Source organism: Hippichthys cyanospilos, chromosome 15 (assembly GCF_059441005.1).
Source record: "Hippichthys cyanospilos isolate Australia breed blue-spotted pipefish chromosome 15, RoL_Hcya_1.0, whole genome shotgun sequence".
NCBI classification, from domain to species: Eukaryota; Metazoa; Chordata; class Actinopteri; order Syngnathiformes; family Syngnathidae; genus Hippichthys; species Hippichthys cyanospilos.
The window spans coordinates 8,219,942-8,243,988 of NC_142383.1; the positions used below are offsets into that span (position 1 = coordinate 8,219,942).

Here is a 24,047-nt window from a genome sequence, read left to right on the forward strand (position 1 = left end):
CTGGGAAAGGCACCAGCAAGCCAGAGACCCTAGTGAGAAGAATTGGCTATAGAAATGGACGGAATGGATGGATAATACAAATCCAATGTGGTGTTTCAAGGTGGAGTGTGGTATGTTTACAGTTGACTATTTCCACAACACACAATGCTAGCCCACAGAGCAGATGTGACATCTGTACAGTTCACATTTACGGCAGAGTTTAAAAAAAAAAAAAAGTCAAATAGTATCCAGAAAAATAAATAAAATATAGGCATAAAGGATTCTTTGCCTCAAACTAATAAATGCCACCATACACAAAGCTCATTCTAAACTTGAAGTAAGCACAGTATTGTAATTAAATCACACACTTAAATAAATGAATGCCACACGTCAAAGAGATGCTGCCTTCTTTTTATCCTTAATTGACTACCGTGAGATCATTGGGTGTAAGACCTCGCTGGCAGAGTGGAAGTGGCATCTGCAAAGCTGATATTTATAGCATGTTGAGTATGAATAGTGTTGCTATCACACTATGTATGTCGTATGGTATGTTTGTTTGTGTATAGAATTTTTGTTATTATATATAAATACACTGTATACTGTGAGGGAGCTTTCCAGCCATGTCAGCTGTGCTTAGAAGCGGTGTTATATAATAATGCCATCTGCTCCCCCGTCCATGCAAAAGTAAACAGCAGGATGAATGCCACTGCAAGAGACCCAATGGTGCCCTGGGTGGATGTCAATAGTTTCCATTCCATTTCCTCACTGTCCCTGTCATGTTTTCTAATGTTTAGTGGGTGTTAATTATGTCGCAGTACTGCAGTACAGTGTGAATAAATATGAATATTGTATGTTAGCTGATTTATTATTTTTCTTTGAGGGAAAAACGGGATCTGCGATGGCAAAAATTTTGTATACACTTGTGCTACTGGTTTACATGTTAAAAGTGCTTATTTTGCACTAATTGCCGTATTACATTTGTGATGCTATAGTGACATCTTGTGGCTGAATTAGTAACTGACAAAGCAGATGACAGAAAGCCACGAGTCATTCAATAGCATGTATATATCGTATACACAGTACTGTATGTCTTTTAACGTAACAAGAGTTTTTTTTAGGGAATAGTGTGCAGTAGACAGTACAGCTAAATAAGTTCACCGGACCGATTGACGGCAACGTTTATGTGTCGTGTTGTGTTAGCGCTATTTGATGTCAGTTCTTGATAAAGACCTTTATTTCGCGTTTTTCTTTGAAAGTAGCAAGCTGGAAGTTCATCGGGGCATATAAGGTTACAACGGGTTGTGTGTCCTGTTCCTCGGGTCAAATTGTTAGATCGCAATGACTGTGAGTACTGCGTTTTCTTTGCGTGTTAATATGATGTATGCGTGGCGTTCATTTATTAAGTGGCAATCGCGAGTGCGTTATCATAAGCAATATGCTGTATAAAGTTTGGAAGGACAATCAATTTAAAGTTTACATTAAAAAAATAGTAGCAAAACTACTACCGATGAGGCGACTACTACTTAAAAATAAAGTATACTGATCGCAGTAAAGTCCCAATTGTTGACCTATGCAGGCATAATATTTGTATGTCAAACGCAAATTAGCCCACTTGTTAAGAGACGCATTTACTGAATGGTGACATAACATTCGGTTACATAAACGCACAATTAGTGATAGTGATATATATATCACTGGTTAATCTAATAAATACTGTATATACGAGGTATGAAGTCGAATTCAAACATGTAGATATGATTTGGAAAAATCATTGAAGCCTCCACTAAGTAATCTATATCACGCACGTATCATTGCTGTTATGTCCACCTTTATGCTCAGTTTCTCACGGCGACATAACTTTTACCTCTCCGCCACCTCGAGTAAATATTGGCTCCCGTTACCTGTGATTGGCTAGGTGTTTCAAGCCCCGCCCCCAAACTGTCCACCTTAATGCCAGAATATAGCAAACTACACGCCGCGACTTCATATGTTTTACGATATGTACACGTAGTGGATCTGATGTTATATGAAATGTTCAAAATTATCTAAATACCAAGATATAAAGTGAAATATTTCAGCTCCACGGTCCACACCCCAATATACGTTCGCACGGCCCAGCTGCGGTTGGGGAAATACAAGGACACCTCCGATTGGTCGAGTCCGCCAGCAATCATGCCTACTCAGCAGGTGATTGGCCGAGTCCTTTCAAAGTCAAGTGTCACAGCATTTCGAGAGGAGGGGGATATGAGCGTTTGACAAAAGCGTCTCAGTCTCTGACGAAACCTATTTGGACAGTGTGAACAGACACCAACGCCAGGTCTCATAGGAGCGTAGTGAGGTCTTGGAAGGGAATTCTAATCTTATCCCAAAATCGGATCTTACCACCACGGCGTGACAGGAGAAACAGGGGAGCAATAAGTGTGACTGAATTGTTCGAGGCTAGCTAGCTAGCTCCGCCTCGCTTCCTTCTTTAAGCGGCGATTAGCGGTCACCGCGGGGCTTTATGGCTGCGAATTACGAGCCGATCTACGGACTGTCAGAAGATGAGGTAAGCCTCGATCGTGGTGCCGCTAGACGGCGAGACAGCGCGCGGATGCTGCCGATGCTAGCGCTAGCCGCCGCGCTCAAGCTAAGCAGCCATCACCCACATACCGTAGTAATGTTCAGGCAACTGTCTTGTTTTTGAAACCCCTCCTCGCTCCTCGTTCGCCCCGCGTCAGTTAGTGCACCCACATGCTTAAAAGCAACAACAAAAAAATAACTCGCCGGTTTAAGTAATGAGTCTTTGTGTTGTCAATACCATGTATAGGAGCCGTTGTTGTTTACACGCGGTAGTATCGCGACCCTTGTGATGAACAAACACTGAGCCAATACAAATGTTGTTACAGACCCATTAATGCCTAAAGGGAGCTATCCTCTGGACTAAACAGGCCAAAACATTTTAAGATATGTGCTTGCTTAGTTGCCTATTGGTACCATCGGCGAAGTCATCAAACAATGTGAACATTAAGTACACATCAATACAATGTCCGATCCAAGAACCGGACAACATACAATGATCTAGTTTTGTGAGCGCAGCAAATGCCCTTGTTCTGCTTTCCGAAAGAGCTCATTTCCGACTTGAGATATGTCTTTTGGAGTTTCAGGTTTTGTTGAAATCAGTACTCACTTGCACAAAACCTCGCAGACATTGCTGACAGATTTAACCCTTGCGAGGTATTTTGTCCAAATCTTTGATCTTTATATCAAAGGCATTTCACATCAAAAGGAAAACGCATCAAAAGAAGACACCAGGGAGCTGAAAATTCACCCAGATGGTGACAACATGTCAAATTTCAACAAGGCACAACCAATTCGTTATCACATTACCCGGAGTGTGACATGCCTTGACTAAAATACTGAGAGAATGATGTGAAAGACAATGACCCAAAATAGTTAAAACACTGCACAAGGGTTAAGAAACTGAAATGCATTGTACACATTTTATGAAAAAAAAAGTATTAAAATGTTTTAATGTTCAGATTATGGCAGTGGAACACATGAAGCGACTATCGGGTCACCAGGTACTGTACCTGGAGAATGTTCAAATTTGTGATCAGTTGGTGAGAAGTACTCCTTAGCAATACATAAGTAGCAGTTAGAAGAAATAAATGTATTCCACTTGTAACCTGTAGCATAACATACAGTATATTCACAAACTTCCATAAAAATATTCCTACAGGACCTCAGTCATTAATTTATTTATTCATTTTCCCAATCACTAACTATCCCAGCTGTCGGTGGACAAGAGGAATGGTACTCCCAGAACTAGAAATGCCAATCGTTGCCTATGTGAAATTAAAGTACGTAATTGCAATATACAACGCCAAGTCATCAAACGTTTAATAATACACATGGTGAAATAGAATAAACCTAATAAAGTTTTCCACCCATCTTTCGTCATGCTTGTGTCTTAAAAAAAACATCAAGCTGACAAGATGAATGCCATAATGCCTTCATTTAGAACCCGACCTGGCTTTGCTACATTTGCTTTCAGGTTTTAGCTTCTTTTTTTCTGATTTGAATCGTTTCATTTCAAAAGGATTGTAAAATGTGTGATGATCTTGGTTGATCTCAGTAACTGTGCAGGGGTGCTAAAAATTATTAATTGAGGCTGATAAAATCATCATGTTAATCGACAATTCTTTGCATATAGGGTTAATCGTTAAAAGTAGTTTAACTTACATTTGTCTAAATGCTCTGATTTCAGGCTTATTCTCTTGACTGCTGTAATCCTTCATAAAAGCAAACTGATGATCTGTTTATTTAGCTGGATTTTTTTTTTAAGATAGCTGTACCCAATTGTACAAGTCATATTTTACAAGCTCAGCGTTGACCTTCTTCTGTCAGTCATTATGAGAGGGTAGCATGATGTAGGCGTGTCATTCATTCCGCCTCGTAGTGCACTCTGGCAAGGCTTGGCTCGCCTTCAGTCATGCACTACACCTAACCACAACATGACAAATTGTCACCTGATGCCGGAGGCTGTAAAATTGTTCTCCATCATTTTAGTAACATGACACTCATTGCAAGTAAAAGCAGCATTGATTATCCTGAGCTATAGTTACAACTGTGTCTTTTGGCAGACAAAATTGCTAAGCTTATCATTACAGAAGATTGGCCATAATTAAAGTTAATTGCCTCAAACTTCCAGTAAAACACTTAATCCATGAATAAACATTGCAGATCCACTTTTGGCTAGCAGGAGGCGTAATGGCTGGTAATAAGAGTTTGGCAAATGTGAAAATCAGTATAGCTTGAAAAACAATAAGATTGGTTCAAAAAGGGACAGAATTCAATTGGCATGTAAACAGCCTATCTGAAATGCCTCTCTAGGACTCTCCAGATCAGTGATTCTCAAATGGTGCTAGGTGTACATATTGCCAAGTCTTGTCATGTGAGCTTTCAACTGGGTTTCTTGCAGTTATCATCAGCAAATTTAATGCTTTTTATTATCATGGTAGGAACTGTTCATTTAAATTTTCAAATTGAGAGAAACTTAATTGGAACATGAAGGCACTTATTGTTAAATAATATAATGGCTACTTTGCAAAAAAGTCTGATAGTATTTTCATACAGATTCACACTATGCACATGTCATTAGTGATGCAATTTTCTGGCAGATGAGCCAGAATTAAAACTGATGATGTTGATTGGAACAGATGATGGTGTTGCAGAGTAGAATACCTTTGAAATAGAGATAAAAATTTAGTTCCAACATTAAATAAATAAGACACAGACTGTACATTACTAAGTTTTAGGCCATTTTATTACAGTATTACTTTTTTTTTTTTTAATCGAAAAATATTTTGCACTTCTATGAATCAGTCATAAGTCTGCAATGTAACAAAAATTGAGTTTGTTTTGCGTTTTTTACTGTTCCCTATGTGAAATAAACTGTCAAGCCGTTATGCGATAACATATCTTTGATTCAACACGATAGAAATGAGTGGTTTTGCTGTAATAAACCACCCACCTGAAGGCAACAATAACTACCATGTGCACTTCGAGGAAACAAGTTTGGCACCCTTGATTTGGATTTTTCCTACTCACTTTTAACAAGCGGAACTTCCCTTAATACAATTTGAAAAAGTCTGCTTCAGAAGTGAAAGCGTCAAGTTCAAACTTAAATAATGGAGAATTGACCCAGTCCGTTTTTGTTTTGTTGTTGGTGTTGTTTTGTGTGAGTGTGTGGGTGCGTGCGTGTGTGTGAGTTTTTTTTTGCCACCGTAATACAGGTGACAGGGAGGGAAAAGGAAAGATGTGATGATAACCAAGGACAGGAAATTTATAGGTTGCTTTTGAACAACATAGAAAATATGCTTTCTTAATTTAAGCAGAACTTAGAAAGCATTTTTGTACACGCTTATAGTTTAGGTTTTTACAGTGTATTACCATATGTACATATGCCGTGTTAAAAAAAAAGTCTTTTACAGCAGAATTTGTTTAAATAAAAATCATCTGAGCGCGAAGCATTATATAGTTGTTACTTTATGGCGAGTATTCATATGACGCATCCCCATTAACACCTGAGCGCCGTTGACAGGAAAGGACAAAGAGCATCATCAACAGCGTTTTTATTTTATTTTGTTATTTTGTTTATTTTATTTTTTGGGGGGGCTAACCGGTCAGTCGGAATGCTTAAAATTGGCTGGCAGTTTTCTCTTCTCCAAAAATGGCAAATATTTAAAGTGTTAAATTAGGATTTGTGCAATAAGTGTATTTGAATCATTTGGTGTGTTACCATAACTTCTTCATAAAATGACTTGTGTGAAATCTGTTGAATTTTACAAATAAACTGGGGATAGTGTTTTTTTTTTTTTAAATGTCACACGTATTGTCGCAATGCACTGAAAAGCTCTTCATCACAACTGCGAGTAATCAGAATTATCTGGGTCAGAGTTATTGCATTAAAGTAATGCCTGGTTAGAGTAGCCATCGGCACTCGAAAGAGAATTTTTCCATGAGCTTGATTAAATTTGTTTTTTTTTCTTTCCGGCAGCATGAAACCAGAGTGCTGCGTGTTAAGGTCATCGCTGGAATTGATCTGGCCAAGAAAGACATCATTGGAGCTAGGTGAGTTTCACAGAGTATTATTTATCAGAAAATAGGGTGAGGCTTTACAGGAGTCATTTTGCTTTTTTTTTTTTTAATCTAAATAATGTTCTTTACATAATTTCATCGAAATATGCCATGGATCAAGACTGCTGTCTGTATGGTTGATTCCTTTTTTTTTGTTTCATCCTTTCATCACTAAAAATCTGAATTATTCTTGACAATTGCTGAAGAAATGTAGTGTGTGACCCGCAAATACCCCCACACCTACTGACATCTTAGCTACATTATGCTAACAACAACTGTTGGAAAAGTGAAATTGGTTGATTGCTGTTTTAAGGTCGCTTCAGGTTGCATAAATTCACCCTTTTTTGTTTTACAATGACTTTAGGTGCATAATGGATAATTCACTGTCCCTTTTTTCAGAAATAGACAAATTTACTTGCTTTCTGCTTTTTACACTGGACGGTATGGCTGTGAAAAAAGTCAGCGAAGTTGGCTGAGTCAACTTCCAAAAAAAAAAAGGTTGATTTAATTTATTTGGCTCGAAGCTCCGCCGGAACCATTTTTGCGCCACCATTTTCTACACGGACCTTTCTTGCGGACGCACACATTGCCGCAACGTCAGCAATGGACAAAGACTTCCTCAAAAACAAGGGCTATCACAAGTTTGGGATCATTTCCAGTTAAAATAAAACAGTGAAAGAAAAAAACGTTTGATCATTGCAAAGTGAAAAAAACGCATACTACAGCATTACATGGGGGATGGGGGGCATGTTTGCAAAGACTGCCTTGCTTGACAGCTCCACTCTTTGTTTTGTTTCACCACATAGTGGCTGAAAGGCTGATGCTATTTGTGTACTTTAAAACATTTTCTGATTTAGTAGTTAGAGGGCTTTCATTAATGACATTTTTAGCACACATAACTTCCCAAAATAAAAGAAAGAATTTCTCCAAAAGCTCTAGGCCTGTGTTGTTTGAGGATATAATCTGTTTTTACAATCTATAGGGGCTCCATTTTGGGTCTTCAAACTTTAACCAGTAGGGGCCAGTCAAGCACGAAATGTGCAAAGTCTGCTCAGCAAGAAGAAGAGGACGAAGCTATTGACCTCATAGTAAGCTAATAGGCTGTTAACCATTTAGCATATGAAACGTGAGTAGATATATGTTCAACCATAGACATATGTAGACATAGTTAGAAAAAATTGTGGGTAGGGATTTCAACTTGCTACATGTCATACTTGACAGGTAGAGATCCAATTATAACATCCAACCATTTGCATACAAACGATGAAAAACAAAAACTCGCAAAGTTAATAATCATGTCAGGCTGGCATTTAGTTGAACATACCGTGAGTTCCACTCATATTTATGGTAAACGATTTGTCAAAGCAATCAGCCCATTTGCAAACTTTCACTGTTTTTCTCAGTGGCAAAAAGACCTTTAACTCCCATTTGAACAAATGATTACCCTTGTGTTTCTGCTATTCATCACCGACCTCTGGCACAAGTTTGCCAGATTAAATCTTGTACTGTGGAACCGCTCATTCTGCCGATCTGCTGCTGGATGCTCTGTTTTGAATTAGACATTTTATTCCCTGATTTAAAAAAAAAAATGTTCCATGTTCAAAATACATGTTAAAAAAAAACTTGTTGCTACATTTGAAATCACTACTGTTATACATGGTTATACACTTTTCCTCTTTGGCAAGGCTTATCCCCCTGTGGTGGCATCCAAAAGCTAAAGAAAAAGTAAATGACATAATTCATAGGTCATAATTGTATGACCTGGGGTTGTACAATGCAAACGTTCCCACAAACGATTTAGCGCTTTTGACTGTCATCTTTTCCCTTGCTCACCTCAACCTCACCCCTTATGTTGATGTTGTGTAATTACGATTCTACATGTTCGTTTTGTGTTGCATTGTAATACAATGTCCTCCATTTTCTTTTGTCTGCCACGCAATGCAAAAAGAGTGATTAATTATTAATGCGCCACAACACCTTCAGTCAATGCTTAACCTGCTATCTTACGTTGTGTGATATTATACAGATGTAAGAATCTATATTCATAATTTTATTATAATACAAGTGCGGCTCTGTGCAAGATAGGTTAAGAGTTAAGAGTCGCGGGTCGAAATCCAGCTCGTTCCAGCCTTGGTGTGTGGAGTTTGCATGTTCTCCCCAAGCTCTCATGGCACTTCCTCCAACAATCCAAAAACATGCATGGTGTATTGGGCACTGTAAATTGTCCTTAAGTGTGTTTGAGTTTGTGAATGGTTGTTCATCCCAAGTGCCCCGCAATTGGTTAGCAAACAGTTCAGGGTGTCCCCCTCCTTTTGCCCGTAGACAGCTGGGATAGACGCCAGCAACCCTAGTTACGATAAGCAGCTACCTGAAATAGATGGATGGATATATTAGAAGTAAAATACTGTATTTTCACGCAAAATATGATTCCCTGTGTCAGAAAGCTTCATCGCAGTTATATGTCATGTGTCTTCACCATGTCTCTTTCAACACAAACAAATGAGAATTTAAAAAAAAAATGGCTGAGAACAGAACACTAGGCTATTGTGAAGAGAGTGTTTTCAAGGATTCGGTCGAATGTTACGAGTGGAGCTTGTGGACTCAAACAAATTTGACCCACATTTTTTTGTGGAGCTTTTAACTGATGTTGATTACAAACTTCATGGTGAAAGACAGCTGTAATTGGTGAACCAAATAACCGAAAGACTCAGCATAACCTCTAAATCCTTAACATTCTTGCTTTGGATGTCTTGCTGTATATACACATTCTTCGTTTCTATTGGGTCGTGCCTTGAATTGACCCCGAAGCATGTTTGTAATTCTATTCATTCCTGATGCCATGGATCTTTTTATGCTGTCGAAGATTTTGACCTAACGACCATTTCAGTGCGGGAGCCATGACAGTTGCTTTTCTCTCCCAAGTGTTCACTCTGAAGCAGCTCCTCTGTCTTGCTCTGTGGATTATTTTATTTATTTATTTTTTCCCACAAGTGAAGACAAGTGAGAGTTGTCAGTGTGTTGACGACACAGCGGTCCGATTGTATCTGTTGAGTCAGAGCACACATGCTCACAAACATACAATTACAGGCAGCGGGGTTCCCTCAGGCAATAATAATCATCAACAATCAAGTTGAGCTCTTTTGTTCACAGCAGGAAGAGCACTAAAGAAGTTAGTCCACTGTCTACATTTTTAACATTTATAGTGGAAGTCACTTGACTTTAAAAAACATACGACAATCTTGATTTCCTGTGTCCAACCTCCATGGAAGTATCTTACAGAATAACACATTTCTTTTACGTTTGTTCACTGGTGTATCTTTCTAGTGAATAAATGACCCTTTTTCTCCAGATTTTCCCTGCAGCACCCATTCCTTCAAAACCTGCTGGATATTCACATGCCATCTTTTTTTTTTTATCCATTACAGTTACTCATCTGGAAATGCTCTTACCATTTTCAGTCTGCAACTTCATCAATAAGACATTATCGACCTTATCTCCCAATTTCCAAAGGCAAGCAGTTTTTATCTGTCAGACTGCAGTTTGGCGGTTGTAAATGGAGAGCTCTTAGGTTGTGACAAAGTACTTATCGCAAATGAAATTTTTCATTCTGCTTGTGAAGTACAAAGAACAGAACAGCTTGTGTAGATCAACAAATGTTAGAAAAGAAAATGTGGTTGCCATGGTGTAGTGGTTGCCACCGGTGACAATTTGTGCATAAGCGCTATAGTGTTATGATTTTACGTCAAACGAAAACTGTCGGTGGAATTCAGCCATTTTGCGATAATGCTTTTGACCCTTTAAGCACCAAAACACAAATTTCACCAAGCAACTTTTACAGTTCAAGCAGTTCAAATTGTGATATAAAACTGTATTGGAAAAAACTCCAAAAAGACTAGTTAACATGCACATTTCCTCCCTTGAAATCATTTAGAATGTCTGTTTTGTAGCATAATTTTAGTGACAAATAATTTCTTGTCTATTGAAATTGGTCAATTCTGCTATGGACTTCACAGAATAGTATGATCCATCTACCGGTACTTTATTTTTTCGTATGTAAAATCCAACGTTAAGACTCATAGCCAAAATGGTTCTGTAAATCTCGAATGACCGAAGCACTGCATTCAGCAAGGATGAAATAGAACTGCTGTATGACCTCTCAGTAAAATTTTATGACAATGATCTTTTGAAAAATCATCCCTCTCTGGCCCCATCCTAAAAGATTGGCTTGGCTTGTTAACCTTGCAGAAGCGTAGTTTTGGTCGGAGAGGCAAGCAGGGGATGCGAGTCAAGGGAATAAAATAAATACAGTATATGAAAAAGGATCTTTATTTTGAGATCATAGCACAACTAGTGTGAGCATCACAAAGGCAATTAGCTAAGTACGAATATAGCTATGCGTGACTTACTTATCCCAAGTTTTGTGAGATTTACTGTAGAATTTAATTTACTTTTTGACCTTAGTTCTTTGGTGTCTAATGTCAAAGTAATAATTTCTTTGTCCCTTAAAACTGTACTTACATCATTGCCAGACAAAAAAAGCAATAATTAGCGATAAATCAGCAGATCAGTTTATAAGTATTTTTTGTTTTGTCTCAATGCATTTCAATAGGTGTATACTATATGTGGATTTTCTCTATTCATGGGCCAGGTAAATTTATTTGAAAAAAAATATAATTGTTTGGAAAACGAAAAATAAAAAACGTCGAGGAACATTGTTTGGTGCAGTTATGTTTGTTTTACTTGTAATATAGTACTAGTACCCTAGTTGAATGGGTGTCATTCAACTCATTTATTCTTAATTTATTTTGCTTTGTGTAATTTGTTTTTTTTTGTTTGTTTTCAATTTCAACAACCTTAAACAAACTTGAGTTAAGGTTTGCAGAGGTAGCCCTAAGTGTGAGTAATGTAGTGAAATTCCGGTCATTTCTTTGCATAACGTCTTGCATCACTCATCTAATTAATGCTTGTAAAATTTTTGAATGACAGGTATGTAGAGTGATCTTATAAAAAATGTCATGATATATTTAAGAATGCAAGGTTATGGTATGGATTCTCTTGTAATAAATAATGAGACCAGGGTCACTTGTATACAAATACTATAAATGTTTGGAGTATGTAAAAGTCAAATAATAGAAGGGAAATATTTGCCATTTAGCCATTTAATCTAATTGGCCAGGCCATAAAACATACATATTAATTATGCTAAATTGATGTTGTACAGTATTTGAAAAACAATACATCGGTGAAAACGTCCTCTGTGGACTCCATTGTTCTATTTTTGTTACCACTTTCGGGGATTCAAAATTTGAACAAATGATAAAGATTAAATATCACTGAGTTCTAAATTGTTGTTGTTGTTTTGTTTTTTTTTACCCCCTGCAGTGACCCCTATGTCAAACTCTCCCTCTATGTCACGGACGAAAACCGAGAGCTCGCCCTGGTCCAGACAAAAACGATAAAAAAAGTAAGTAGCAAGCTGGCAATGTGCCGCATCTTTTCCTCTTCTCAAGTTTGCATGAGCTCTAATTTGCTTTGACCTTACAAGATTAGCCCCGCCTGGTCTAATCATGTCCTCCACACAATTACTGTTCCCGCTGCTTACGTTTGTCTCTACTCACACTGCTGTTTCCTGCCCACGTCCTTCAGGAAATGTGTTGCTCATGTAGTTACAGCAGTAAAGGCTAATGCTACTTACTTCCTCAAATAGTGACAATCCCTTTTAATAGACACCGTGCCCCACTTTGTTAAACTTAAAACAAATAACTCCTACCTCAAACGGACACTTCTCTTTTCTCCATTGGGGGAAAAAAAAGAAGATCTTTTTCTTTCTCATTTTAAACTCCCCTTTCACTTGCATGCAATCATCTTCACAAACTTGTGTGCATCCATGTTTATGTTCTGGGAAGTTGCATATGTAGAATTTCTACCAAGTCTGTCATTTCTTGTAGTGTTTCTGGAACAAATTGTGCCGCTGTTGCAATATGCTAGTGTTGTTCAATAATATCTTGTACAAAGGCCTCCCTTGTAAGCATTCATGTTTTGGAAAAGCTGCTTTAAGTCCTAATGTGGGTCACTTTTTGTGTTAATCTGAGCGCTTGCTAGCTTTCAACCAGCCATTTAGCCAAGCTACAAGGCAGGCATAGCCCCTCATACCGGCAGGCATATGGTGCCAGTGGCCATGCTTGCCTTATAGGATATAAATAGCTGACAATGCACTGCTATGTAGAGCAGAAAAAAGAAGCTTCTTCCATAGACTTTGTTTCTTTTTAAATGGGCCATCGTCTTGTATTGCAGAAGTAGAAGTTTTGTGTGTTGTGAAAGGACTTCAAAAACATGTAAATTAGAAATCTGATCACGTGTATTTCTTTTTTTGACCACCGTTGCGTGAGGGATGGGAGAGCGGCGTTTAGCCGATGTTGGAATTCTTGAGCTAAGCTGTGCCATTGAGCAAAGGCATTTTAATAGCCGGTGCCACAAAGTCCTCAAACAAAAAAAAAACCCTGGAAATGATATTAAAATGTCACGATAGGTTCACCTGGGTTAGGGCTTGTGACATTCACAAGTTGAGCCGTAATTAATCAGAGGGTAAGGCCACTGACTAATTGTCACAGGTTTTTTTTTTTGTTCATGTCTGTGCCTCAGTCTGTCATTTCAAAAAATATATGTACAGATATGCGTTTTTGAAGGAACTTATGGACCACCCGATACTTTGAAAATTATATGTGTTGTTTTTCCTGTATGCACTATATTTCATCAACGGACTAACCATTTGTATTCTTGAATGTTTAGACACTCAATCCCAAATGGAATGAGGAATTCTACTTCAGGGTGAGCATCAATTTCTTTTTTTTTGTCCTCTCCAATCATAGTGTCTGTCACCATTTTATTTGATTTTGGGATGTCTTGTCGTTGTGTGAATTCACGACAGTATTCTAAGAAAAATGAGCTTGCTTTTTGCTCATCTCTACAGTTGATATTATTAACACTATTGCTTTTGGCACTTACGCAGGTGTGTCCGCAGAATCACAGGCTCCTTTTTGAGGTGTTCGATGAAAACAGATTGGTAAGTGTCACCCGTTCTTAACCTCATTGCTTCATTCATCACTTGCTAATTGTTGTTTCTACAGCTTCCATTAGCTTAGTTTCACACACTGAACGCCTCAGGTCTAGTCAATTTTCCCCCTCGTTTTTTTTTTCCTTTTAAAAATGATCTCTGTTTCCTTTGTTCCAGACATGAGGATTTTTCCAGTACTGCGTTTATGCATTATTTTCCAAATTGTAATGTTATGATAATAAAAGTGATGTTGCCTAAATGCTATTTCTACATTATCACAAAGCTGTTAGGAAACTATTTGTGTGTTTTTCTCTGGAACCACTGGGGTCATTATTACTTAAAATGAGTCATATTCAACTCAATCTGAGCCTTTGCATTTTTCAGGTTGAATACCAAAGGATTTTCTCGTCAAATGAACCACTACTTTTATTGCTCTGGTTGAAAGTTGTTGTCCAGCAACAATGAAAATGTCCCTCTTGTGAAGCTGAGTGTGTTGCTGCTATAACATCTAGATACAATGTCAATTTTTACAGTAATTATAGACAGTTACATAACCGGGTCTTGACAATGAATCCACTACTTCACTCCAATCCAGACAGGAGTCAAAGATAAGCAGGGAGGGTTTTCTATGGAAAGATTTTCCGTGTTACAGGTGTTTGCCTTTTGTGATATTTTCCTGGTAACTTAAGCTGCTGGAAGGTCATTATGATGATGTTTGGTAGAACCATTAGTGGTTGCTTCCCAGGATACAATTTATGTCCCTGGCTGGTTAAGCCCTTCCTACAAGGCCTTGCAAAGATTTTTTTTTTTTTTTTTGTGAGCTGATGAAGACCAAATCCTGAAGTGGGCTTTGCAAGGTCATATAAATCATACGTTTGTAATCTGTGCGTCTATCAGTACTCCGCCTTGAACATCAAGTGGTATTGCTGGCACGTGGCCTTCCTAGAAAAGGGCAGCTCAGATTTTCCCCAGTGTGAGCGCTGTGTTGCAGTGGCAGCAGGATGACACATGAAAGCGGAGCTTGAGCACCCTCAAGCCTGTTTCTCTCCTTATATGTCTGAGGAGGTCTTTTCCTTCTCACGGTGTATGCAGGGACCGTTCTCCAAACACTCCTGCACTTTTGTTTTGAAGGATATGTTTGCAATTGGTTTTGTCTCCAGAGCCAGTTTAGATTGAATCTCTTTGATTCAATTTTTTTCTTTTTTTTTTTTTTGCTTTCCAACACTATTCATTGTCTCCAACTTTGCAACATCGTCCAGAGACATGCCAAAATTTAATGAAGTCATACAGGAAGCTCACTGATTTAACACTATTTTCTAAAATGTCTTTGCTTAAAGTATAAAAAGGTTTAGTCTCAATACGATCAGAATTGTATTTTGTTTGAACAGACTGGTTATATCATAGTAAAGCTTGGCTTTGTGCCATAGGTATTTCTTTTATCCATGTTGTTCTTAGCATTTCTTTTGCACAAACGGGTATTGACAGTGTCCAACACAGTGCAGAGCGTCATGCTATGCTTGTCTCTGCTTTTGTTTCTCTGCCATCAGTATTTCCCATCTCTGGATGATCTTTCACCCACAAGTCGGAATTGAGCTTTATTTGCTTTTTTTCCCATTGCTAATTCTCTTGGTCGTCCGCATACATAAAGGGTGACACATTGTGGGCTGAAGCACTGGCCAAAACAGGAATGTTAATTTTTTTATCCACTGCGACTGAAGAGCTTTGTTGATTCTCCGCACCAGTGCCAGAAAACCTCACCCCTCTCATTTTTTATCCCTGGGCAAAGTAGATTTAAACTGCAATTTCCTTTGCAGATAATGTTGCATCATGATGCTGTTTTCAGGCACGAGTGCTTAGGTTTCTGCACCTGATTTCAGCATCGTGGACTAAAATAGTATCAAAGATTTGCTGTAACTTTAATTGTGTAAAAAAAAAAAAAAAATCCTTTTCTCTTGTAATTGTCATACTTTTCTTCTCACTGTCCTGCTGCCTATCTATTTCTAGCCGTATCTTACTTCCACATCTCCAAGCCATGATGAACAAGGGGCCTGAATTTTGTTGTTGTTATCCTTTAACATCATTGTAACTTGATTGGTGTTGGTCTGGAAAACAAATCGATGTATGACTGGGTTAGGCTATCACTTATTGGGTAACCCCCTATCCCAGCTTGCACATGGTGGTAGTATTGCATCGTAATGGCACATCTTGACGGGGGTGGGGTCACTCATAGTCATGTGACTGACAGGCAACCCCGCTGTCACCCAGGAAACTAGAAGCGCCAGCCGCCCTTATCCAATCATGTGAGGAATGCTGGCTGTCAGTAGGCTCAGGCTATTTCTGCTCTGTCGCTAGCGTTTGGTAGCACTAAGAACTTAGCAAGCACAAACCTTTTTTCATTTTTTATTTATTTTTTTCATAGATGGGATGTTGGGTAGTTTGCAGATCCTTGTTTTTGTGGTGTGAGACCTCCCTCCCGCCTTCCGTAGTATTAACTTCTGGAAGGAAAGCCGTGGAAGAGATTCGAGGTGGGTGGGTCCTAATGGGAGCGGGGCTAGAGTGAGAGGAAGAAAAGCGGGGATCAGTCATCTGGCTGGGCAAAAGAACAACTCTTAGAGGACGGGAGAAGCATTCAGCCTTCCTTTAGAGGGAACTGAAGCTTTCGGACTGGACAAAAAATGGCGCGTCTGCGTTTGTACTTTGGCTCCAACCGCAGCAACACCGCCCCGGAGATACTGGAAGGAGAGTCAGAAGAGCAGCATGGAGACAATGATGTCGCCACCGTACTTCAAACTCAGCCACCTATGGCATTAAGCGCATCTCAGGAGGCCGCAGAGCAGCCAGTTTCGCCGCTAGCTATTGGTTCACGCCGGGAACCACTGCTTAAGCGCAGTTCTTCCATGTTCATACCCCAGCTTGCAGCCTATGCCGAGCCGCGGCCCACAAAAAGCTCCTCCATGCACATCTCACTACAGCGTTCTGATGGAGCAAGCAATGGGGATTCCAGTGGCCACACTGATGATGTCCTGCCACCCTGCTATACCCCTCCGGGACCTGCGCCTACGTATGCTGAAGCGTCGGGTCAAGCAGATGTTCCACGACAACCACCACCTCCATACTGTGGCCCGGATTCTACAAACTCACAAATATTTGTGACGGAGCCAAATTTTCCAAAGCGCAGGGTCTTCAGCATTGGTTCAAATAGTCATAATTTGTATAGCAGAGGCCAGCAAGGAATCAGTGTTGGTGGAATTTGTATTCGAAGGAACTCAACTGATGGTTCTGACATCAGGCATCTTAGAATTTTACCTTATGGTGGTTCTGGATGGACTGTGCAGCAGCAATCCCCAGCTTCTAATAGCGGAGCACAGCGACTTGTGTTCCAGCTCGGGCAAAACCAGAACCAAGATGCGAACCAATGCAGGCAGCAGTCTGATTCACCCCAGGAGGAGCACACCAGCGCAGATCTTGTTCGGTCAAGCAGTGGTCGTTTTGACCGTTACCCCAGAATTCGACTAGAAAGAGGTTCTTCTCCACTTTTGGTGGAAAATGCCTTAGACAACATACCAGACAGCCAGACAGCTGGTTTGGATAGCCAACCGATCGAGGAAAATCTGAGAAAGGACACAACGACTAACGGTTGTACTTTTAAAATTACTGGAGATCCCCCTGCAAGGCAGCCCCATTTTAAGATTTACTTCACCCCGGGCGGAGCTGGAGATCAGGATGTGATCCATGGCAATGATTCATCAACAAGTAATTCTGAGGTAAAAGTTAATTTAAAACAATTCAGTTGGACTGTTTTTTTGTTTGGTTTTTTTTAAACTGTTTAGCCAGACAAGACTTTTTTCTAAATCCGTTTCTTTTTACAAGATGGCTACTTATTGTTAATATTCTTTTACACACGGTAAATACAGTAATTATTACTCAATATGGTAACTTAGACCCACTGAGAATTGCATAGGATTTTGTCATGTGTAGCGCAAATGTTGAGGGATACATTTTTTTTATTTGCTATGTACTATGGGAAGCAGCTGTTGTTTCACTTTATCTCCTGTAACTAAGATGAGTAGAAATCTGTGTGTTGCAGATGGAAGGAAATGACATTCTGGGTAGCTAGCACACTTTGTACACTTGACAATCGCAAAATCCCTAATGAGTTGGAAATTTCACACAAATTGCCCAATCTAAAGGTAGCTTGCACCATTAATGAGTGAATGGTTAATTTTTGTGGATACACTTGAGTTCACAAACATTCAAACAGTTCATTTTTATGGATACTTTTTCTTTTTTTTTCAGACATTTAAACTTGCTGCTTGTAACCACGACTGAGACCAATGTTCTTTAGTTATTACTATCTTTAGACTGCCTCAAGTGTGCCTGCTGATTTGAAGTGCAGGCAGACTTATCTTCTCTGGCTCTATGCTAGTTTGCTCCTGGATTTTATCATCTGCTCTCACAGTGATATGGTGTTGGTTAGGACAATTGAGATGGTAAGAAACTGCCATTTTTTTCCAGGTGATATTGTCAAAAAAATACTCTCAACATTTAAAACGCACTAGTTTTGTCATCTTTTGTTCTGGTAATCTTGTCATACGATCCTCAACTTTTAAGCCTTACTAGTTAGTACTGCCAGTCTGCCATTATGCCAAGGCATTTTGTTTCTCCTCCAACAATCCTCAAATAGAAAGCAATGAAAGGTCTTCCCCAAATCCCCAAGTGGGGCCATTCTAAAGACCCGGAAATGCTGCATATGTTTGTGTTTGCCAACATGAGCATTCCCAAAATGCCCTGCTAGGAACTCTGTCTCCCTGGTTGCCATTCATAGAAACATCTGCAAATCACTGCCTGTTTCATAAAACCTTAATTGTGTACCACAGATTGCAGTACAACAAGAAACAGAAGGGGCTAATGTTTGGGCTGATTGAATGAATCCGTGGATGGGACATTTCTGTAAATCATCTGGATAGGCGAGTACCAAATCCAGATGTCGGTTCTGATGCTGATAACAGCCTTTTTTCAAGGTGTGAGTACTGATGACGACAGCTGGTACAAGTATCGACCGTCTGCTTGTGGTTGTTTTACGATCAGGAATGAAAATTTGAAGGGGTAAAAATTATAAAATGTATACAGTATTTGGTATCGGGATTGGTTATCACGCAAGGATTGAGTACAATACTGGTATCAGTCTGAAAACAAAAAATGGTACCAAGCATCCTTAGTTATTTCCACCCGTTACAAATTACGATCAATCCGTGGATCGGACTTGGTGTAAATGCAGGATCCAGTAACAGTGGATTTCCCAGTTGCTCTTGTTGTAAAATTATTATCTGTCCTCTTTTAAACAGTTTGTAAAAGCATTCCACACGTTGATCAAGGAAAGGTAAAGCGTCTTCTGTAAATGTTACTATAAAGTTAGAGAAAAGATATTTGGCAACTGAAAAATAGCATTGTTTTGATAGGGAGGCAGAGATTTCAAACAATTCAGGTAAAATGTGTTTCCTGAGACCTTTGCAATTCAAGATCTCAACAAATACGCTCAACAATGTCCTGAAATCAACTTCACCAAATGGTGGTCAGGTAGAAAAAATTTTGAACTGAACATTCCCTCAGGTAGCAAATTCTGTTTGGATATTTGACAAGGCCTAATATACTTGTTCTCGTCCCAAACAATCGTCTTTGGCCCCTCATTTCTCATGTTGTTGGTCATTGACGACACCCTCCCAACCCCAAATGTAACCTGGCCCAGGGAGGCAGCTGCATGGCTCAACTGTGACCCTTTGATGACTCTGCAATTATAGCCCACTGCATACACATACCCACAGCTTAAAATGCTCCCCTGTGTTAAAGGACACACAAAACAGCCGTGTCTCCCCAGGGTGTTGTTGCGCGAGCCATAACAAAACTGCTAGTTTAATGTTTTACTTTTCGACCAAGCTCCAGAATGACCAGATAGATTGAGCTTAAATCCAGTGACCCATCAGTGCTGAAAGTAGTCAGTTTGATTCATAGGCTTCCTTTTATAACAAAGTGTTCCATGGTAATTCATGGAGAGATTCATGAGAGATTGGACACGTAACACACTACGTACACCTAGTTTAGATGGGGTTTATGATTCACCATTTTGTGAACTTGGCAGTCACTTTGTAGTATTATGATTAGTTCAGGAAATGGAAGCAGATGTCCTGAAAGTCTCTTTTTTTTCCCCATAGCTAAAAAAAAAAATGTTCATCTGTTAGTGTGCTTTGTATGTAAAAGACTAGGTGTGTTTAGGTGCGCATGAGATTCACTCATCTGTTGTTGACATAACCATGCTTTAATAACCGACAAGCATTGCTTCATGACTCATCTTTCAGCGTTGGATTCCAGGTCTGTTAAGAATGTCATGCCACACTAGCACTACTCAACAATTTTAGGCAGAACACTAGGTTCCTATAGGAGGCTATCTTTATCTCTCAGAACCATTGTGTACTGGAGTGTCACTGATTATTCTCACTGGTTTGCAAAGTTTTTTTTTTTTTTTTTTCAAAAAAAGTTTATTTTCAGGGTGGGCTATATGTATACAGTATATATAGCCTTGTATTTTTTCTTAAAAAGTGGCCATCCTGGAACCGGGCAGATAAAGACCATGGGTTGAACCAGATGCTACTGTACAAGCAAAACTTAGGTTAAATGCTCTGACGGGCCATCTCCACCTTCTACTTAGCCTTCAATTTTGCCTTCTTGGTGTTTGGAAAAAGCTTTTAGTGACTTCACACCCTCTTTAAAGGAATGCATTTAGTTTTCATTCATACTGTACATGGAGCATGAAGAAACACGTCAATACAACCAATCGTTTACAAGATTTATCATTAGTATTACAAGGGTTACCTCTCCAGTGGCAAAACCTGCAGTATAGTTAGAGGCTCCAAAATCCATCTCTTCGCACCCACGCACCCATGTCTATGAAGTCTGCCATCTAAATCAGTTGTGTCCCACATACAGGCCTCTACCAAGAATGGGCTTTTCCACATCGGACAGGTAATGTTTTTCCCCCATGGAAGGGGGCGACTGTTGTGCTGCGCAATGATTGGCCTTTTTTCTTTCCCCTTTTTTTTTCTCCCCTTTTTCCAGTCTGCATTAATTGCAGCAAAGGGATGGACAAATCTACAGGTTTCTTTCTATTTGACTCATGAGCCTTCTTCCCTGTTTTTATTCCTGATGTTGCCATAGCAACAGCCCTCTTCTTCCTCTGTCTGGCAAATGTGGCTTCCGTGTTGCCGTGGGATGTTCTTCTTTGGGTGTATGGGGGTTCTTTACTACAGGCCTACATAGACTGAGCTTTCTATCTCGGACACGCAAAAAATGATAAAAGCGCAATTAAATGATCCGATCCTGATCAAATGTTTTCCAAGCAAACAAGTTGTTTTGCAACTGTATCAAATGCTCATTTAAACAAGGCCAGTGGTTATTCCTGGAAATGACTTAAAATCCATATCTTTTTCTTGGTCTTTGACAAATTATTGCTGATTTTTTTGTATCACTTTTGCAATACTATAATACCTAAACACTCACTCTGTTTTCCCCCTCTTTACCCCTTTTGGAATTGTTGTCAGTAGCCAAAAAGCTGATACTTCTCCTGACACCCTTTTTGTTCTTTTATAGACCAGAGATGACTTTTTGGGACAAGTGGACGTTCCTCTTAGTCATTTGCCGGTAAGTTCTGTTTCTTTGCCTTTAGCTGTATTTAGACTATATAGTTTAAGCCACACAGAGCAATGTGATACCCTGTCAGTTTGAGCCTGACAACAAAATCTGTGAAAAACCAATTCCTTTTGGGAGATGGGATTTCGCCCCCATACCTATCCTGATTAGCTGTAATAGACTCAAATCACATGTCCAAAAATACAGGAAGTCCTCCTTTTTTGTTTGAAGCAATCAATTTCGGAATGCGCTGACTGGCGGTACATGGCAGTGAAATTTTATGACTCATCATAAAACAAGAGCCTCAGTCAACTCAACTCTTCAGGGTCAGAGCTCGACCAAATGTCTTGCGCGTGCTGGTCCTCCCCTAAAGAAATTATTGGTAATCTGCTTTGCATTGTACACTCTAGAATAATAATGTAATAACGTAGAATGACATTGCAAATGATACTTTGATCTCTTTCAAACTGTATAATGATACTCAGATCAAATCTGTTGTCTACTGCCCCTCCCAACTTTCCCAGGCATTTCCTTAATATGTTCTTCATATGTACCTGGGTTTCTGCACATAACTAATTTAAGGGCTCACTTGAAATGTACAAGTAAAATAGAGTTTAAAAAACTGCTTGGTGTAGTTAGACCCATGTTAGATGCTTTGATGCTTCCTAGCTTCAATTCTGCATTTGTTTAGCTGAGAATATCTCTGGTGTGAGGACAGTCCTCACATGAGGACGACTTCTTGTTGTTGCTTTAATAGTCTCGCAGTGCACCTTGTTTGGCAAGAGAGATGTCTAGAATGTAAACAATAAGGCGACTGTCCCCGATTTGGATCGCATGGAAAAAGCCACCTAGTCAAATTTACGTAGTCTCAGTGGGAAAATGCAGACTTTGGTGGTATAACTGGTTCTTAAACTAATGACGTAGTGGGTTTGAGGCATACACCCACATTTAAAGAGATCAGAGAATATTTAACGTTTGTATCAATGCTGTATTTTCTGATTTCCCTTTTTCAGCCACTCAGTAGTTATAGACTAAACAGTATTTCTTCTGGTGCAGCCCAGACACAATCAACCAACTGGTAAATCTACGTATTGTTTTTCAATAAATTATAGATGTTAGAAGATAACAAGTATAACAAATACAATTGTAATGAATTTATTAACATTACTCTCCAAAATGAAAGTCACGGTGAAATTTGTATGTATGATCATTTTAGTTTTATCTGTGTGAGGGCTGCTGCTCTATATTGTGTTTTTTTTTTTAATCTGACCCTTTTTTAAATGTAACAATTATTATGCTTGGCTGCTTATATCACTATGAAACCGAATCTTACTATATTTATTTCCATTGGATTAAAATATATTCTGAACCTGGATTAATTTTAGGACAAGATTGTATTATAACAGCCTTTATATTAGTTGAGGGAACAATTAACTGTTTAAAGTCAGTGGACGATCCACATACGTCTCCATACTTATTCACAAGCCATAGGTGTTAATTTATGCATCATCTCTTTTTTTGTCACATCTCTGAAAGTGGCAGTTTTTGCTGTAGCCTGAACAGTTTGGCAGACTGCGGCCTGAGACTTACTAAGTAGTTTTTCCAATGTGACACTTGAGATGCGTTGCACAACCCAATTCCAGTGTGATGCTCAGAGCCAAGTAATCCAGAGCCGTTACTCTTGGTTCTGATGCCCATCATTTAAAAAACTATCTTATTCAATTCATTTTCAGACAGAGGACCCTGCCATGGAGCGACCCTACACATTTAAGGACTTCCTGTTGCGGCCCAGGAGGTAATTATCTGAATGAAAAAACAAACAGGATGTGGTAACAAAGAGGTGAAAATAGATGTGATGTTTGTTGTATGACCCGTTGAAGGATTTGTTTCCCTCATTCTAGTTTGTTGGTCATCTAAGGTTATCTTTGTTACCTAGCTAAATCCTTCTTATTATTATTTCCAAGTCACAAGTCTCGGGTGAAGGGATACCTGCGTCTGAAGATGGCCTATTTGCCCAAGCAAGGGGCGCATGAAGAGGATGCTGGAGACATAAGGGAGGAAGCAGAGGTAAGATCAGTCAGGCCTGAATTATACAGAAAATCACCATCTTAAGCTTGAAGCATACATTGCCATTTTGGCTTTTTCTAAGACTTGTCGATTTGGTCTGAGTACTACCAAATTTGAACAAGATAATACAAGAGGGCGGAGCATGATGGCAAATCAGATGAGTCATAAGACTTGGGAAAAAAATGAACCTCTTCAGCTTATACCACCCCGTGATGTATCAAATTATCCTTTAAAGCTCTCCAATAGCTGTTTTATTATGGTGGTGACGCGACGTGAGCCATTTTGGTAAATTGCTCATTGTGACCTCCAGTGGAGCTGGAATATTCTCATGTTCTGATTCCTTTCCACATGGAAAAATGAGGTCCACACTCAGCTCTTGACTAAAAGAAAAGTGAGACTTGGGTTTTGTTTACAAGGCTTTTTATTTATTTATTTTTTTAAGTTTCCAATAATGTCCTTACTGTAATACACAGAATAAAGGGACCAGCTAATGTTGATCTTTTCTTGTGTAAAAATGAAACCTCAATTAAAATTGGGATGAATAATGTTGTGATCCAATTCAGTGCTGGATACATTGCTGTAAAAAAGTATAGTATTCCAAGTAAATGTATGTTCTTAAATGTTAAAGTACTTTTGAACAAGGAGC

At 39.1% G+C, this 24,047-nt stretch overlaps 1 protein-coding gene across 10 annotated transcripts in view; it reads left to right on the forward strand.

Annotated features, from left to right (window-relative positions):
- Positions 1 to 2,222: 2,222 nt before the first annotated feature.
- nedd4l (NEDD4 like E3 ubiquitin protein ligase) overlaps positions 2,223 to 24,047 on the forward strand; it is a 41,980-nt gene continuing 20,155 nt past the window's right edge. For 5 of the 10 annotated variants that reach the window (XM_088435929.1, XM_088435934.1, XM_088435935.1 and 2 more), the window contains exons 1-4: positions 20,785 to 20,803; positions 21,296 to 21,346; positions 23,068 to 23,129; positions 23,299 to 23,401. In XM_088435929.1, the coding sequence (XP_088292055.1) occupies positions 23,083 to 23,129; positions 23,299 to 23,401 (150 nt within the window). In that variant the 5' untranslated portion in view covers positions 20,785 to 20,803; positions 21,296 to 21,346; positions 23,068 to 23,082. Of the gene's footprint in view, positions 2,528 to 6,520; positions 6,595 to 11,982; positions 12,065 to 13,389; positions 13,429 to 13,609; positions 13,664 to 20,635; positions 20,672 to 20,764; positions 20,804 to 21,295; positions 21,347 to 23,067; positions 23,130 to 23,298; positions 23,402 to 24,047 lie in introns of those variants that run through there. The other 5 variants (XM_088435933.1, XM_088435936.1, XM_088435937.1 and 2 more) reach the window with 3 other exon arrangements.